Below are 16,095 nucleotides of genomic sequence, written 5' to 3'. Positions count from 1 at the left end.
TTATTTGATTAAAACTTCTGGAATTATTTAGATTGACCTTTTAACAGATTCCCAATCCTTTCCAGAAGTATAGTTTCTTTAATCAGGATTATCCAGTCCTTAATTAGGGGTGGTTCAGTACCAACCCATTTATTCATAATTAATTTTCTCCCTAACATCAGTAAAGTTTTAAAGATATCTGAGTATTCCAAACAAGAGGAGGGCAATACACCCAGCAAGCACATGAGTGGGGATGCTGTAACCTTCTGTTTACATATTATAGATAGTTTATCACAAACACCATTCCAAAAATCAACAACCAAAGGGCATTCCCAGAGACAATGGAAGAATGCTCCAATACTATTATTGCATTTAGGACATTGGGGAGATACAGTAGTATTTATTTTGCTATATTTATTTGGAGACATATAGGCTCTATGTACAATATTAAATTGCTCAGACTGAGATATTCAATGGTAGTCTAATAATATCTTCCCAGACATTTTCGTCAATGTCACATTTTAAATTCTTACTCCTTGTGGAATAAATCGTATATGCTGTATATTCCCACATGAATCCAGCTACTAAATTGAGAGCCCATATTAGTATGGTGAAAATTTGTGTTACCAGTCAGTGTGGATAGGATGGGCAAGCTCTGATTATACTTGAGAGACCTTCTGATCTGTGACCATGTTTTGACAACTCTAATAATGAGTGGGTTTCCTTTTACCTTGTCAGGGATTTGGGTTTTCTGGTCTAATAAGTTAACCAAAGAGACTGGATTACAGAATTGTTGTTCTGCATCTACCCACAGAGCATCTTCAGGTTTATGTATCCAATCTAGGATAATCCTAGCCTGTATTGCCCATACATAGTATTTAAAGTTTGAAAGTGACCATCCACCTGTATCAGTGGGCAATTGTAAAGTATTTAGTTTAACTTTAGGTTGTTTATTGGCTCAAATAAATGTAGACATAGCTTTATTAAGATCTTTTATATCGGCATTTGTCACATTTAAAAAAGTCATGGATAGCGGGTACAACATTTTTGGGAAGATTATCATTTTCATAAGGTTTATTCTTCCTGAGAAAGAAACTGGAAGTTTTGACCATCTTGTGAAGTCTTCCTTGTTACGGGATATAGATGTTTTAATATTGGGGTCATAAAGTTGTGAAAGTTTAGATGTAATACGAATACCTAAATATTTGATACCTTTAGGAGACCATTTGAATGGTTTAATAAAATTAGGTTCGGATATGTTTAGTGATCCTAACAGCATTATCTCTGACTTGTGGAAATTAACTTTATATCCAGAAATGACTCCAAATTGCTTAATACAGTCCATTAATTCAGGTAATGACATTTGTGGGTTAGTTATAGTTAACAAAATATCATCAGCATAAAGCAGTATCTTTTGATGTCTATTACCGATACTAACACCGTGACTTTTTGGATTATTTCGAATGTAAATTGCCAAGGGTTCTATCGCTATGGCGAATAGTAAAGGGGACAAGGGGCATCCCTGACGAGTTCCCCTATGAAGCACAAAAGAGTCAGAGAGAATGCCATTAGTTAATACAGCAGCCTTAGGTGACCCATTTTATAAAGTTTTCGCCAATTCCAAATCTGGTCATAACATCAAACATATAACTCCACTCCACCCTGTCGAATGCTTTTTCGGCATCCATCGCTAGTAAGATTCCAGGTATGGAGTTTTGATCAAGATGGCATATTATATTAAATAATCTTCTAGTATTACAATAGGAGTGGCGGCCTTTTATAAACCCTGTCTGGTCTGGGTCTATGATGTCGGGAATTACATGTTCAAGACGTTTAGCCAGAATTTTAGCTAGAACCTTTAAATCTACATTTAACAAACTGATTGGCCTGTAAGAGCTGCATTCCTCTGGATCCTTTTCTTTTTTATGTATTACAGTGATATTAGCTACATTCATATAATTAGGCAGTTTAGATTTGTGAAATGAGATATTGATAGCTTTCAAGAGGTAGGGACTTATTTTATCATTCATAATCTTAAAAAATTCCACTGGGTAGCCATCAGGCCCTGGAGATTTTCCTGACTGTAAAGAATTTATTGCACTTTTAATTTCCAATAGGGAAATGGGGGCTTCTAAGAGTTCTTGTTGTTTATTGTTTATTTTAGGAATGCGAAGATCTTTGAAAAAAGTATTTTCCAATGTACTTTGTGTATCTATCTATATCTGAGCTATATAGTTTTTCATAATATTGTCTAAACACATCTCATTTATTTTTTTGTTTTCTGTTATTCTGCATCCAGAGGGATCTTTAATTGCTGGAATATATCCTTTTATGGACATCTTTTTAACTAACCTAGCGAGAAGGCGATTGGGTTAATTACCCATTTCAAAAAATTTTTGTCTTGCAAATAATATGTCCCTATCTGCCTTAGTAGTAAGTAATTGGTTTAATTGAGCTCTCAAAAATTACAAAATTTGATTTTGAGGAGTGAAACTGTTTTTCTATTGTGATAAATCTCTTTTCTAGTTTCATTTGCTCGAATAAAAAGTCCTTTTTCTTTTTACTAGTGTAGGCAATTATCATTCCTCTCAGAAAAGCCTTGTAAGCTTCCCATATTGTTCTAGGGTCCATTCCGTTTGAATCGTTGCACTGAAAATATGCATCTGTCTGTTCTTTTAAGTAATCAACAAATTTCTCATCTAGGAGATGGAAGGGATTAAGTTTCCATATCCATGATTGGTAATTAGGTCGAGGTGGTAACATAGTAACGGTTACAGGTGCATGGTCTGATAGTTATCGGGCCTATATCAGATTTCTCAGCTAATCTTATCATCTGATTTGAAAATAATATATAATCAATACGTGAAGCAGTTTGATGTGGGTAGGAATAAAATGTATAAGCCTTAACAGTAGGATTTAAAAATCTCCATATATCATTCAGACCAAGCTCCTGACATGAGGTTATGTGTTAGTGTTTAACCAGGGTTAGTATTTATGGTCAGTGTTAACCAGGGTTGCTGTAGTAATCTACAGTAACTAAAACCATAAATTTTTTTTACTTGAAATAAAATAAATGTTAACTGAAATAAAAATGTACATAAAATGTAATCGTAACCTTTTTCTATTTCAGCTAGCTGCAAATTCAAAATATGAATAAAAACTACAGCACTGTCTCAATGATACTAAAATAACAATGGTGTCAATAAAGCCTAAATTAATTTGTTCACAGATTAAAGGTCACCTATAGCGCCCTCTTGAGGATGTAATACTTTTAAGCCACTTTGAAGACAGGGCGATGGGTCTTCAATCTCTGACACAAGGGTTAAAAAGAGGCTTCAATCAGAAATCTGTGGACAATGTAGACAGCCCAGACTCACCCCTCTGTTCTGCGCTGGTTCCGGCCAGCAGAGCATAGAATATGTGATAATTTCTTTCCCCGGGATTTTGACGCACAACGCGATTCTAAGAGAAACACAGACAGTAAGAGTCCAACAAAGACATGATCAGTGACCCACTTAAATCACACACACACACACACATACATGTAAAAGTTTCATGAATATAAGAAACTCACCTTTTCTAAAAGGTCTGTGTGTTGAAAATATAAAGTCAAGGCAAATGCAGAAAGTGACACTATCACAGTACAGATAATGAAATAAAGCTAAAGAGATGAACTAACTGTTGACACATCCAATCAACACATCCAACAATCCAAACAGAGGATACAGTCTGTGATTCTTCCTCCCTGGATGTTTCCATTCTGGCTGAAATGAAGCTGGATGAATTTCCCAAAGCGACTAGAGTTGTTATTATGAACTGTTCTAGCATTTCCAAATGCCTCCATTATTGGACTACAGAGACAGAGAGACAGATACATTCATGCATATGAGTGAGCACACTGTTCATATGGAGTGTTTTGTGTTATTTAATATATGTACAAACCTGCTCTCCAGAATTGCCTCCTCTACATGAGATGATGCTCTATTTGCAGTTGAGAGCGCCACACTTTGCTGACTCATTGCAGACAGAAAGCGCAGAATCATCTTTGTGCTCTCAGTTTTACCTGCTCCACTCTCCCCACTGACACACACAGAAAATATCAGTGATGACAGATGAATATTAGCTGAAAGTTGTAATGAGCTGATGTGGCCAGCAGAGGGCAGTTACATTCTGGCTCTTATTCAATGAGCCTTTCAAGATACAAGAAGCTTTATTGTCATAATAATGAGCTAACACATTGTTCAAGCTATAAATATTACATATACACATACATGTACACTACTGTTCAAAAGGTTGGGGTCAGTAAGATGTAAATTTTTTTTTAAAGAAATGAATAGGACATATTAAATTGACCCAAATGTGACAGTAAAGACTTACATTGTTACAAATAATTAATCAGAGAATCCTAAAAAAAAATAAGTATCACAATTTCCACAAAAATATTAAGCAGCACAACTGTTTTCAACATTGATAGCAATAATAAATATTTCTTGAGCAGCAAATCACCATATTAGAATGATTTCTGAAGGATCATGTGACACTGAAGACTGGAGTAATGGCTGCTGCAAATTCAGCTTTGCATAACAGAAATAAATTGCATTTTAAAATATATTACAATAGAAAAGCATTATCTTAAATTGCAATAATATTTCACAATATTACAGTCTTAAATGTATTTTCAATTAAATAAATGCAGCCTTGTTGAGCACAACAGACTTCTTTTAGAAACATTAAAAATCCACCCCATACTTTTGAATGGTAGAGCATATATGGCACTGTCCACAAATTAGGGCCAGCAGCTCGAATAAAAATGTATTTTAACAAATAGTCTGTGAAAGAAAATGGCGCCCGTCAACCCTTAGGTGGTCAAACTAGGGCCGCTTTATTTCTATTCATTTTATATGAGGTTTGCCAAAATTTGACATGTTTAAAACTGTGATTTGTGTGATTTAATTTACATTAAAGACATTAAATAAACATCAAATTAAATTAATAAAATGATTATACAAGGGCAAAAACTATGCTGTGGGACAGGCCAAAATAAACATTTTAAGGGGAATACAGACATTTAAAGTGTGTAAAATTAGATACTTTTCATGCTAGGTTAATTTTATATTTATATTATAGTTTATCTAATATATCTAATAGTTTTAACAACAGAGAAATGTCATAGTACCATATTATTGAAAAGTAAAGGTATCACTGAAAAATTATGTTGTTCATAAATGTAAAATTATTTTATGCCTGTGCAGAGTTACTTTCAGTGTTGTGTTTGTGTCCTACTGCTTGCCCTTTTCATAAGGCAAGGCTTGTTTGTGCTCGCTGTGGTTTCATCCTGCAGGTCTGGGAGTTTGTATTAGAAGTATTAGATTTCCATTGAAATTCTCTGTTGCGGTTTGCAAAAATGGAAAAGAAAGCGTTCTCATATTGTGTGTAGTTACAGCACGAGTTTAAGAAGTGCACTTCAGTTTCTAGGTCGATTTTTGTGCAGTAAGAGAAAAGCCTGTCTTCTTTTGGTAGCCCTATCAATGTCCGCTTGCTGAGTCTGTACATGCTCAGGGCTTTTCTTAGTCTAGGCTTGGCCACGGCGGTCAGGTATTCGGCCAATTTGTATTGGCTCGCACTAAAGCAGAAGAGAGATCTGCAGTGTGGAGAACAAACACAGCAGTCTGCCACCTTTAACCTATGCATGCTTGTGTAATGAGTGCTGCCAGGCAGCCATGAGTTTGACCTCACACCTTTATGAGAGGTCAGAGTTGAATGTTAAGGTCATGGCAGAAAACTTTATAGTTTAGTTAAATGCATAATGACGTGCAATGCAATACAGAAACATACCTGATGAGCACACACTGGTTGTTGGAGCGCTTCCACAGCGATCTGTAGCACTCATTAGCAATGGCATAGATGTGAGGAGGAATTTCGCCCAGGTGATGTCGACTGTATCGTTCTATGGCTGTGGCGTCATACAGATCTGACAGACTCTGATAAGGGTTTACCGCTGCTAAAATAGAGCCGATATATGTCTGCAAACAGATAGGAAAAGAATAGGAAAATAAAAACTTATTAAGTGAATAACCACATGTTTTAAACACCCTCTCCGTGTCTCTGAGCATGCGCACATGTACGTGTGTGTTTTGGTATCTCCTGACCAACTTTTCTAACCACTAATGCAAATAGACTGGATTGGTTGTTGAGATGTTTTGATTTGAATGCCAAATAAGTGCAAATTGGCATCTAAACGGTCAAATGTTCTGGTGAGTTTAGGACTTGTGACACACTCCTGCATCTCTCTCTTATCATATCGTATGCATGATCATATATACATGTATGACTGAAGATGAAATTTGAATTTATATGATATAAAACCAGATGTAAAATACAGCTCATTCCAAAGGTGCTTAAAATAAATAATTCATCAAAAATTGTCGTTTCAAACTTGTATGACTTCTCTTGTATGACAAAAGAAGATATTTTTAAAAATGTCTGTCTTTTTGTCCATACACTAAAAACCAATGGGATTCAATGTTGTTTTGGACTCTACTGACATTCATTATATGAACAAAAACAGTTGAAACATTCAAATGATCTTCTTCTGTGTTTTGCAGAAGAAAGAAACATTAAAGATTGATTAAAGCTTTCATCACTAGCTGTTTCGTGCTAATGTCTCAACTGAATGCAATGTCGGTTAAAATCAAATTTCTCCCACAGAATCAATAAAGGATGGTAGTTTAAATGAATTTTGCATGTCTTGTTTATGAGGTTAGTTCAGTCAAATCAGCGAGATGAATTTACACAGTAGGTTTTATAGTAATATTAATGTCAGACTGTAATTCAGTGAGAGACGGATGGAAACAGAGGTACAGTAGAGTAAGAAGTTTTAAAGCAGACATTAAGCTGTCAGTATGTGGTCCTCAGAAGGGGAAAGCCTTCTTATTGAGTCACAGGTGTTATCAGTTTGCTCAGAATGGGCTGGCGGGATTCCCTTCTTTTTTTAGGACAGGAAAAATAAAGTCATTCTTTGAAATTAAAAAAAACCCGTCCATTTTAAAACCAAGTAGCACTGCTGTCTCAGCGTCTAGGTGTCTACAGAATCTATGCCTGGAATGGAATACTATTATGCTGCTAACAACAAATACTGCACATTATATACCATCTTCTGTTTAAAAAGCAGTATGTAAAACTGTATAAGAACAATATTTGTTTCCAATGATTTTGTTTCTTGGAAATATGGTTATTTTGCACTTTTAAAGTCTGCATTAAATCAGAAGTTAAGGAATATTGCAGTGTTTATTATAATAAAATATATCATTTATTTGTGCACATCATGGTTTTTAAAACTTTGTATAACTTGTCACTCACATGAGATGACACTGACAGCAATTAGCAAATGACAAAAATCTAACAATTGAATCACCTTCCAAAAGAAAAAAATTATCGAGTGCCGGTCAACAATTTTTGTTCTAGACTAGAAGCCATTTAGCTTGGATAGACGTCACAATAGGGAATAAAAGATGATCAAGATTTTGGTTTCAAGCTGACTTTAATAAAAACAATTTTTTATTATATTATTTTTATTATTAGATATGATCTGAGTCAAATTGACTGAGAAAATCACAGTAGGCATATTTTTTTGCATTTGCACATTTGCACCATTGGAAGCATCATAAATCAAGTCAAGTAAACTGCATTGTGGGACACAGTCATCATACACAATGCATTCTGTGCATAGTGTACATAATGAATACTACTTTACAAAAGATAACATATATTGTGCCCTAATACTCCCGAAAAATCATGATCGTAACCCTTCCCGAAATTTCAGTTGGCCAGTGAGTGATTAATCTTTTCTGAATCATTAAAATTTTGGTGTCAGGGTGAGTTTTTAAAACTTTAGCTTAAATGTGTGTTATAAATAAATAGTGCTCATAAATGGCTATTCAGATTTCATCATATAAATTCTCGGAAAATGAAACTGAATAGAGGCTTGGACCCAGAAATAGTACTCGATATGGCGTGACTTATCAAGTAGATAGCGACAGACTTCCTGAACAAGGCTTACACAATGCTTAATTTGGGAAAGCATACTACTCATACCATTTCAGCCATATAAAGATATGGCAGAAATAGTAAGAGTAATAAGGTAGTATTGGACTCAGCCAATCAAAGTGTGACACACTGCCCCAGTAAAAGCCCCCAGATGCCCCTGTGAGGGTTTATTCTCCATAAGGTCTACAGCAGCCATGTCCTTCCCATAACCTCCCCTGGGTGTGTCTGCAAATGTGTGTAACAGCACACTGAGGGGTTTAATTGGGGGTGAACGTCATCTGTATCGCTCTGTTGTTGTTGGGCTCAGTCCAATGGTGCTACTAATACCTTCATAGTTAAGAACTCATAAAGTAGACTACGGTCACAGTAAGTTAAAAGATGCACTTTTTCAGAAAGCACATTTTACATGCTGGTCCACATGCATAGACAGATGCATTCATGAGATTGCAGTCTAGAGAGACAACTGAGAGTGAGAGCTATGCATAGTGATGCATAATAAACGACACATTACACACACACACCCTCTCAATGTTAAACTGAGTGTGTAGAGTGAGAGTTGAAACATGATCCGGCCTAACTGAAGCAGAACTATTTCCTGCTACATGCTCACAACTACAGCAAAAAAAGAGGGGCTGAAAAAGAAATAGAGAGTGAGCAATACTATGAAAAAGAGGTAAACCTCACATGCAAAAGACATTTTCTGGATCACCAGCCCCCTTGTGTGTGTATGTATGTTTTGATGTGGGAAGCTGGCCTAGTATTTTCTGGCCAAATGTAAGGCAAAAAAAAGTCCACAGCTGTTTATAATCAGAGAGGGAGCGAAAGAGAGAGAAACGTCTTTGTGTTTTAAATGCTGTGGAATCGGATCTCAGCTAGACACACACATTCCACAAGACGACACACACACACACACACACACACACACACACACACACACACGCTCAACCAGACGCTTTTATTTTCATCATGACTTGTGTGTTTTTAATGGCATGAGAAATGTTACTGTTTATTTGTAGTTAGTCTAATCACCTCTTGGAAATAAGTAAATAAACTTCTCTGTGATTTTGTGCATTCATTTTAATATAACATTGAAGTTGAAGAAGAAATAGGCAGACATTTGACAGACCACCAAAAACGAACCACACACAAATAACACACTAATTCGTTCTGATTGCTCCCATATGTCACCAATTAGCCAATCAGTTTAGCAGACCTGTGGCGGGTGCTCTAATTAGCCAATCAATTTATTAGATTTACAAACATGGATGGGTGGGTTTTTTTTATGCGATTTTATGAGAACATTTTAAAGATAAAGTGTGTCATTTGCACTCTACTAGTGGCACCAAATGGAATTGTAAAATAAAGACAGTTTCCTAACATTTACATTTACAACATAACATATCAAAAATAAGCTCATTGTAAAAACCAGACAATGAAGAAAAATGTGTTAATATGTGAGTTTTTATCTGGTTTTGGCACCAAAACATAAACAAACATGTGACAGACTTGTGCACACAACCTGTCAAAATGTTGAATGCATTGGTTTATTGTGCAAAAATCTAAACGTGACACTTTTTGTGTCAACAGTTCATGATCTTTAAACTGTTCATGTTCTGTATAATGATCCTGATAAATTACGAATTAAGTTTTTATATAAAAAATCTGCACGTCCTTTTTTTAAAGCTAGTCCTAACCCTAATACACACCTTTTTGGCATTACAGATTCACATTAAGACATCATTTAGTCCTTTTAGCCTTTTTCTCAACCCCTAATAAGGTGTGGGAAAAGGTTTCAGTCATGTCGAAACAGAAGGTGTGTATTTTCTCATGATAAGTGAGTAGTTCTGACGTGATTGTGATAACCATCATATACCTGCAGACCACACCCACTCTCATAGTTGACTGGTTATCTCACTCAAACTGATCCAATCACACGGCCTCACATGACAGACAGACAGACAGACAGACAGACAGAGAGAGAGAGAGAGAGAGAGAGAGAGAGAGAGGGGCGAGTCGCCTGCTGGAATGACTGCCGTTTCATTATTTTAGAATACTCAATGACAGGTTATTACTATATCAGAACATAGACATGCAAGGGTTATTATTATTATTAGGTTGTGTGAAAAATAAAAAATAGCAATTAATGACTGTACCACCTCATTTTTATCATAATGTTTGACAAATAAAATATCTTTACAAATCAATGACGGGACATATTAACATATAGTGTGTCATAATTTCAAACTGTAAAATCAATGTATTGAAAATGTTTGAAATATCAAGGAACAATTCACCACTAAATGAAAATTCTCACGTTATTTACTCATCCTAATGTTGTTTTAAACCCAAATGTTTTTTTCTTCTTCTGTGGAACATAAAAGATACATTTTGAAAAATCCTGGCATTGCCACTATTTTGAATATAATGAAAGTAAATGAGGGCTTGAGCTGTCAAGCGCTACAGTGACAAATATGAACCATAAAAGTATTATAAAAATAGTCTTGTGTGCTATATAGACTTATGAAGTCATACGATAGCGCTGTGTGGGGAACAGACTGAAATTCAAGTAATTTTTCACTGAAAGTCCTGACATCTGCCCTAGCTCTTCTTGGCACATTCATGAGACAACCAGTCATGTTCAATTTGTGAACAAATCATTCTTTTGAATCAGATGTTTTCAATGAATCATTAATCTAGTTCTGCAATCATTTATAGTACTTTTATGTAGCATTTCTGTCCTTTTTGAAGCATGACAGCCCCAGACCTTATTCACTTCCATTATATTGAAAAGAGTGACCAGGATATTCATATTTTATTCATTTGTGCTCCACAGAAGAAAGAAAGTCATACAGGTTTGAAATGACAAGAGGCCGAGTAAATGATGACAAAAATTTCATTTTTGGGTGACTATCCCTTTAAATACAACTACAGAGCAGTGTAAACAGATGTTAACCTGACAGATGTTAAGTCCCGCTGAGTGCACACACAAACAATCATTATCTATTAATTGGAATTGATGCAGAGCTTTGGAAATAAAGACTTCAGAGTGGTGATGTTCTTCAGAGAGTCAGCAGTAGCATGTTAACTCTGTTCCTTAAAGTCAGTCTGGAAATCTGGAACTGGACTAACTGCTTTTGGCACAGACCACATCCCGACAGTGCACACACACACACCTAACACAGCTGAACCATCCCCAAAGAAGAACACAGTACACTGTTGTGAGGAAACGCTCAAAGAGGCAGTATAAAGAAAGAGCGAAAGGGAGAGAGACGTGTAATTAAGCAAATATATTTTACTTTGACACATTAAAGACCAGAAAGCCACCCAGCCACCTGCACAACAATCCTGTATCCTTGACAATTGCGTCTTTTACCACAACTGAAACATTCACACACTCTCACACACACACTCATTTGTAAAAATGCACGCTTGTGTGTGTGTGTGTGTGTGAAATTTTGCCGTGTGTTTGCTCACATATATGCTCTTCTGTGTGTAGCGGAGCTGCAGGTTGTGTAGAATGGCCCCGTCGTGCAGGTCCTGTAGGGTTGCCATGTCCTCGACCCCACTGATACTGCTGCTGTGCATTGGGTAAACCCTCTGCCTGCTCACGGCGTTCTGTTTGTAGGTGTACACCTGAACAAAACACACATTTGCAACACATATTAACAGTATGTTTTTCTTTTGTTCGCAGTATTTATGTTTTCATTTGTGTAATGATCACAAGAGAAACAAAAAAGAGGGCAATATACGAGGAATGTAAAACAAAAATTTAAAAAGGTGTTACTGCTCAAAAATCTGATCGGATGACCCACATTTAAAGGCATCGCAAAATAGCAAATATATGCACTGCATACATCCATGATGGCACATCAACTAAATTCTATATTAATGCACATTAATGCAAAGTTGTTTGGCATAATTTTTTGTACAATGACCTCTAAAATTCTATAATTTTCTTTAAGTTATCCCAGGCAACCAATTTAATACATAGCTGTAATAGTTTCAAGACTCTCATATCATGTCTTCTCTCTTCAAATTCCCTGCTGAAAAAAAAACAGCTTAAACCAGCCTAAAATGGTTTGTTGGTCTCAGCTGGTCACCTAGCCTGCTCAGGCTGGTCTGTTTGCTGGTTTTAGACTCCTTTCAATAGGTCAGACCTGGAAGACCAGCTTGCTGATGAGCTAAGCCAGCTGAGCACCAGTTTGTTCAGGCTGAGAAGAGAAAATCACTTTTATAAGGTGTTTGAACAATTGTGTGGCCGCAGTGTGTGAAAACAACCAGTCTATAATGGTAAAAATCCACCCACTAATTTTTTTCTAATCCCAATAAATCATAAACAGTCTCTCCAAACAGCGGTTCCAGATTTCTCCCTATAATGACATCATACTAGGGAAAGTCCCGCCCATCTGTGACGATCTTTGCCCTATTAGCATAGACAGTCCGCCATTACTGTTTTCTTGCTGTAGCTGGTGGAGCTACAGTGTCTGCGCCAAAGAGGCATTACAAGTGTCGTGTGTTGGGATGCACCAACGAACATAAGTCTCGATGACCGCTGAGGTCACGGTGGTTAAATTTCATTTCATTTTACGCCGGACTGCCTCACAAACGAGGGTCAGTTCAGCGCTGGAGTTGTGCAAAGATTGATTCTGAAAGAGGGATCGATACCAACGTTTTGTGCGCGAACGTCAGCTCCAGACAAAGTAAGCATCACCCGTCATATTTTGTTTTCCAAAAGAGCTTCTTGGCACTCTGTAAGGTTAATGTTGCTAAAGCTACCATTGTCTTGTTCAGGCTGAGAAGAGAAAATCACTTTTATAAGGTGTTTGAACAATTGTGTGGCCGCAGTGTGTGAAAACAACCAGTCTATAATGGTAAAAATCCACCCACTAATTTTTTTCTAATCCCAATAAATCATAAACAGTCTCTCCAAACAGCGGTTCCAGATTTCTCCCTATAATGACATCATACTAGGGAAAGTCCCGCCCATCTGTGACGATCTTTGCCCTATTAGCATAGACAGTCCGCCATTACTGTTTTCTTGCTGTAGCTGGTGGAGCTACAGTGTCTGCGCCAAAGAGGCATTACAAGTGTCGTGTGTTGGGATGCACCAACGAACATAAGTCTCGATGACCGCTGAGGTCACGGTGGTTAAATTTCATTTTCGAAGGGAATGTCCCGGAAAAAAAACGGAAAAGCCCTATATGTTTGTGCTAATCATTTTACACCGGACTGCCTCACAAACGAGGGTCAGTTCAGCGCTGGAGTTGTGCAAAGATTGATTCTGAAAGAGGGATCGATACCAACGTTTTGTGCGCGAACGTCAGCTCCAGACAAAGTAAGCATCACCCGTCATATTTTGTTTTCCAAAAGAGCTTCTTGGCACTCTGTAAGGTTAATGTTGCTAAAGCTACCATTGTCTCTGCCTGTTTTCACTGATGCTGCCTTCACGTGCTACCAGAATGATCGTAAATAGGAATGTGGTAGTTAAAAATTGCATATGAGAGCAATGTGAATTTGACCGCATGAGTCCAGCTATGTCGTTATTTTTGTGTGCTCCCCGTCTGTGTAATTCATAAACGCGCATTTACTGCACAGTACAATCAGATTGCGTGATATTGTCCTGTTTTGCCAGAGCATGAGACCTTGAAGCTCTGCCCTCTTCTGAAAAGGGAGGCGGGAGCAGCAGCTCATTTGCATTTAAAGGGACAAACAAACAAAAAACGGCGAGTTTTGGCTCATACCCTAAAAGTGACAATTTCAACAAGCTGTAAAAAAAATTTCGCTAAAACTTCACACACACACACTCTGGGGACATCAGGTGGGGTATTTTGAGCTAAAACTTCACATACACACTCTGGGGACATCAGAGACTTATTTTACATCTTGTAAAAAGGGGCATAATAGGTCACCTTTAAATCAGTTAAGACCAGCAAACCATCTCAGACTGGTTTAAGCAGTTGTTTCAGAAATATATTTAATATTTAATGTGCATTTATTTTATTAATTTGGTCATTTATTTGTTTTGTTTTTTTCCTGGTAAGTCCAGCTGACTGAACATTATCACAAAGTTATTGTTAATAATAAATGTGATTTTTTTAGCACATTTTTTATGCTTTTTTTAATTAAAACAATACAACTAAAACCAATGCTTAAAAAACACTGAAATGCACAGACTAAACAGAAGGTGTTTATTGCTTTATTAAACTATATAGATCCTAATCTCAGCTTGGAGGTAACAGATGGGCCACTGATGGTACTGTAAACCAGAAACAGAAGCCAGAGACACGAGCAAGTTGTGTGTGTTTGAATATACATGCGAGAAGATGAGAAACAGACTCAAGAAACACACATTAAAACACAAACACAGATAGTGCTCGGTTGAGAAACAGGCTTAACTGAGTTTCTGGTCATCTCTGTGTACCTGATGGGCTCCATGATGACAAGCAGCCTGCTGGTCTCTTCCAAACAGGCGGGTACACAGAGAAGTGTGTGTTTGTGTAAAATGAGAGCATGACACCTGTTCAGCAGTGCGTTTTTTTATCTAAGGTGCACAGAGCAGATGTTAAGCCACTGTTATGTGTAATGCATACACCGCCACTCCCACTTACCTGTCCATAGTCGGTGTTAAAGACCACCACTCCACCAGAGCATGAGTCCACGGTACTGGAGACATAATGATCCTCCACCCAGAGCCACACACGACAACCCTATCAAACACACAAATGCTGGTTAGCAACATACTTGAAAAATAGCAGAAACAACTGTTTGCAAAACCATGCGTTAGATGGAATTCTGGATCTTGAAATTAAATGATAAATTGTTAAAGGATCTGTTTGAGAACATTCTGTGGTACAGAAAAATCACTAACACATAGAAGTTAGTTTATTAAAAACAAATAAGTTAAGTTAAGTTAAAGGTAGGTTAGTTAGTTTGTTAGTTTTGACTGCTTTTATTGTCCTCATTTGTAAGTCGCTTTGGATAAAAGCGTCTGCTAAATGACTAAATGTAAATGTAATGTAGAAGAAACAATAAAATAGACACAACTGTTGTGTTAAAAGTATGTGGTATTTTTAATTCTTTCTAGATCTTAACATTTTGGTATTTGTAATTCTAGATCTCCGGTTTTAGTCTCACATGTGTCTCCAAGAGTTTCTTTCTTTAAGTCTCCTAAAAAAAATGAAAGATCAACCTTTGAGCAATATCTTTTTTCTGGAAGGCTCTCCTCATTAGGACTGTTTGTGTACATTATGTCAAAAAAGGTATAATTACCAATAACTGTACCTCATTAGAGCAAATTCCCCCCCTCTCTCATATGCCGCACACACACACACACACACACACTATAAGTGTACATACTGATGGAAGAAACACATGGTGATCTGAACAGGCATAACTGGTTGTGAGGCCCCATTGAAGCAGACACAGCTGAACTTTAACCCCATTACATGCACACACACACACACACACACACACACATATATACTATTGGCACTGCATCAAACACTGCAGCATTGTGTTCAGTCCATTGCTACACTGCATTATGGGTATTGTAGTTGTATGTACTAGTTCAAATGTACTAAATGTAGAATTTACCACTCATTTCTCCACATGGAAAACATCAGACTGAAAGTATAAATCAAATACAACATGAACACAACAAAATGATTATGTCTGACCACAGTACAAACAACTTTTAACATGCAAGTTTTAAATTTAGACTGTGGAATTCAAAAACTGACTGAAAGCCTTGTGAATCTCAAGAATTACTCTTAAGAACACCAATTAGGATTATTAAATCTTTAAAATTCATCATTGTTAACCTGTCATCCTCTCTCAACTTCTTATGCACGCAGTGGTATAAACTCAACAGTCCTTTATAGTTTAGAAGAGCGGAAACTCGCGCACACACACACACACACACACACACACACACACACAGAACTGCTGAATGATCAGACTAAACTGCAACAGAACAGCTGTGCAGCTGGACACACACAGTTGAACACTTTCTCCTAACCCAGCATAATATGCATAAACAACTATGAGTAGCTAAACCATTATTAGACTAAT

At 36.9% G+C, this 16,095-nt stretch overlaps 1 protein-coding gene across 1 annotated transcript in view; it reads right to left on the bottom strand.

The window, feature by feature from the left end:
* Nucleotides 1–16,095, bottom strand: part of LOC107663346 (unconventional myosin-X-like) — a 44,970-nt gene that overhangs the window by 21,419 nt on the left and 7,456 nt on the right. The window contains exons 2-8 of the mRNA XM_016453553.1: nt 14,634–14,732; nt 11,500–11,658; nt 5,815–6,002; nt 3,922–4,059; nt 3,706–3,830; nt 3,554–3,567; nt 3,357–3,441 (exon numbers count right to left, since the gene is read on the bottom strand). Of these exons, the coding sequence (XP_016309039.1) occupies nt 3,357–3,441; nt 3,554–3,567; nt 3,706–3,830; nt 3,922–4,059; nt 5,815–6,002; nt 11,500–11,658; nt 14,634–14,732 (808 nt within the window). The remainder of the gene's footprint in view (nt 1–3,356; nt 3,442–3,553; nt 3,568–3,705; nt 3,831–3,921; nt 4,060–5,814; nt 6,003–11,499; nt 11,659–14,633; nt 14,733–16,095) is intronic.

Source organism: Sinocyclocheilus anshuiensis, unplaced genomic scaffold (assembly GCF_001515605.1).
Source record: "Sinocyclocheilus anshuiensis isolate Anshui unplaced genomic scaffold, SAMN03320099.WGS_v1.1 scaffold2060, whole genome shotgun sequence".
Taxonomy (NCBI): Eukaryota; Metazoa; Chordata; class Actinopteri; order Cypriniformes; family Cyprinidae; genus Sinocyclocheilus; species Sinocyclocheilus anshuiensis.
The sequence above is the reverse complement of the archived record's forward strand: the minus strand, read 5'-3'. Positions and strand labels throughout refer to the sequence as shown.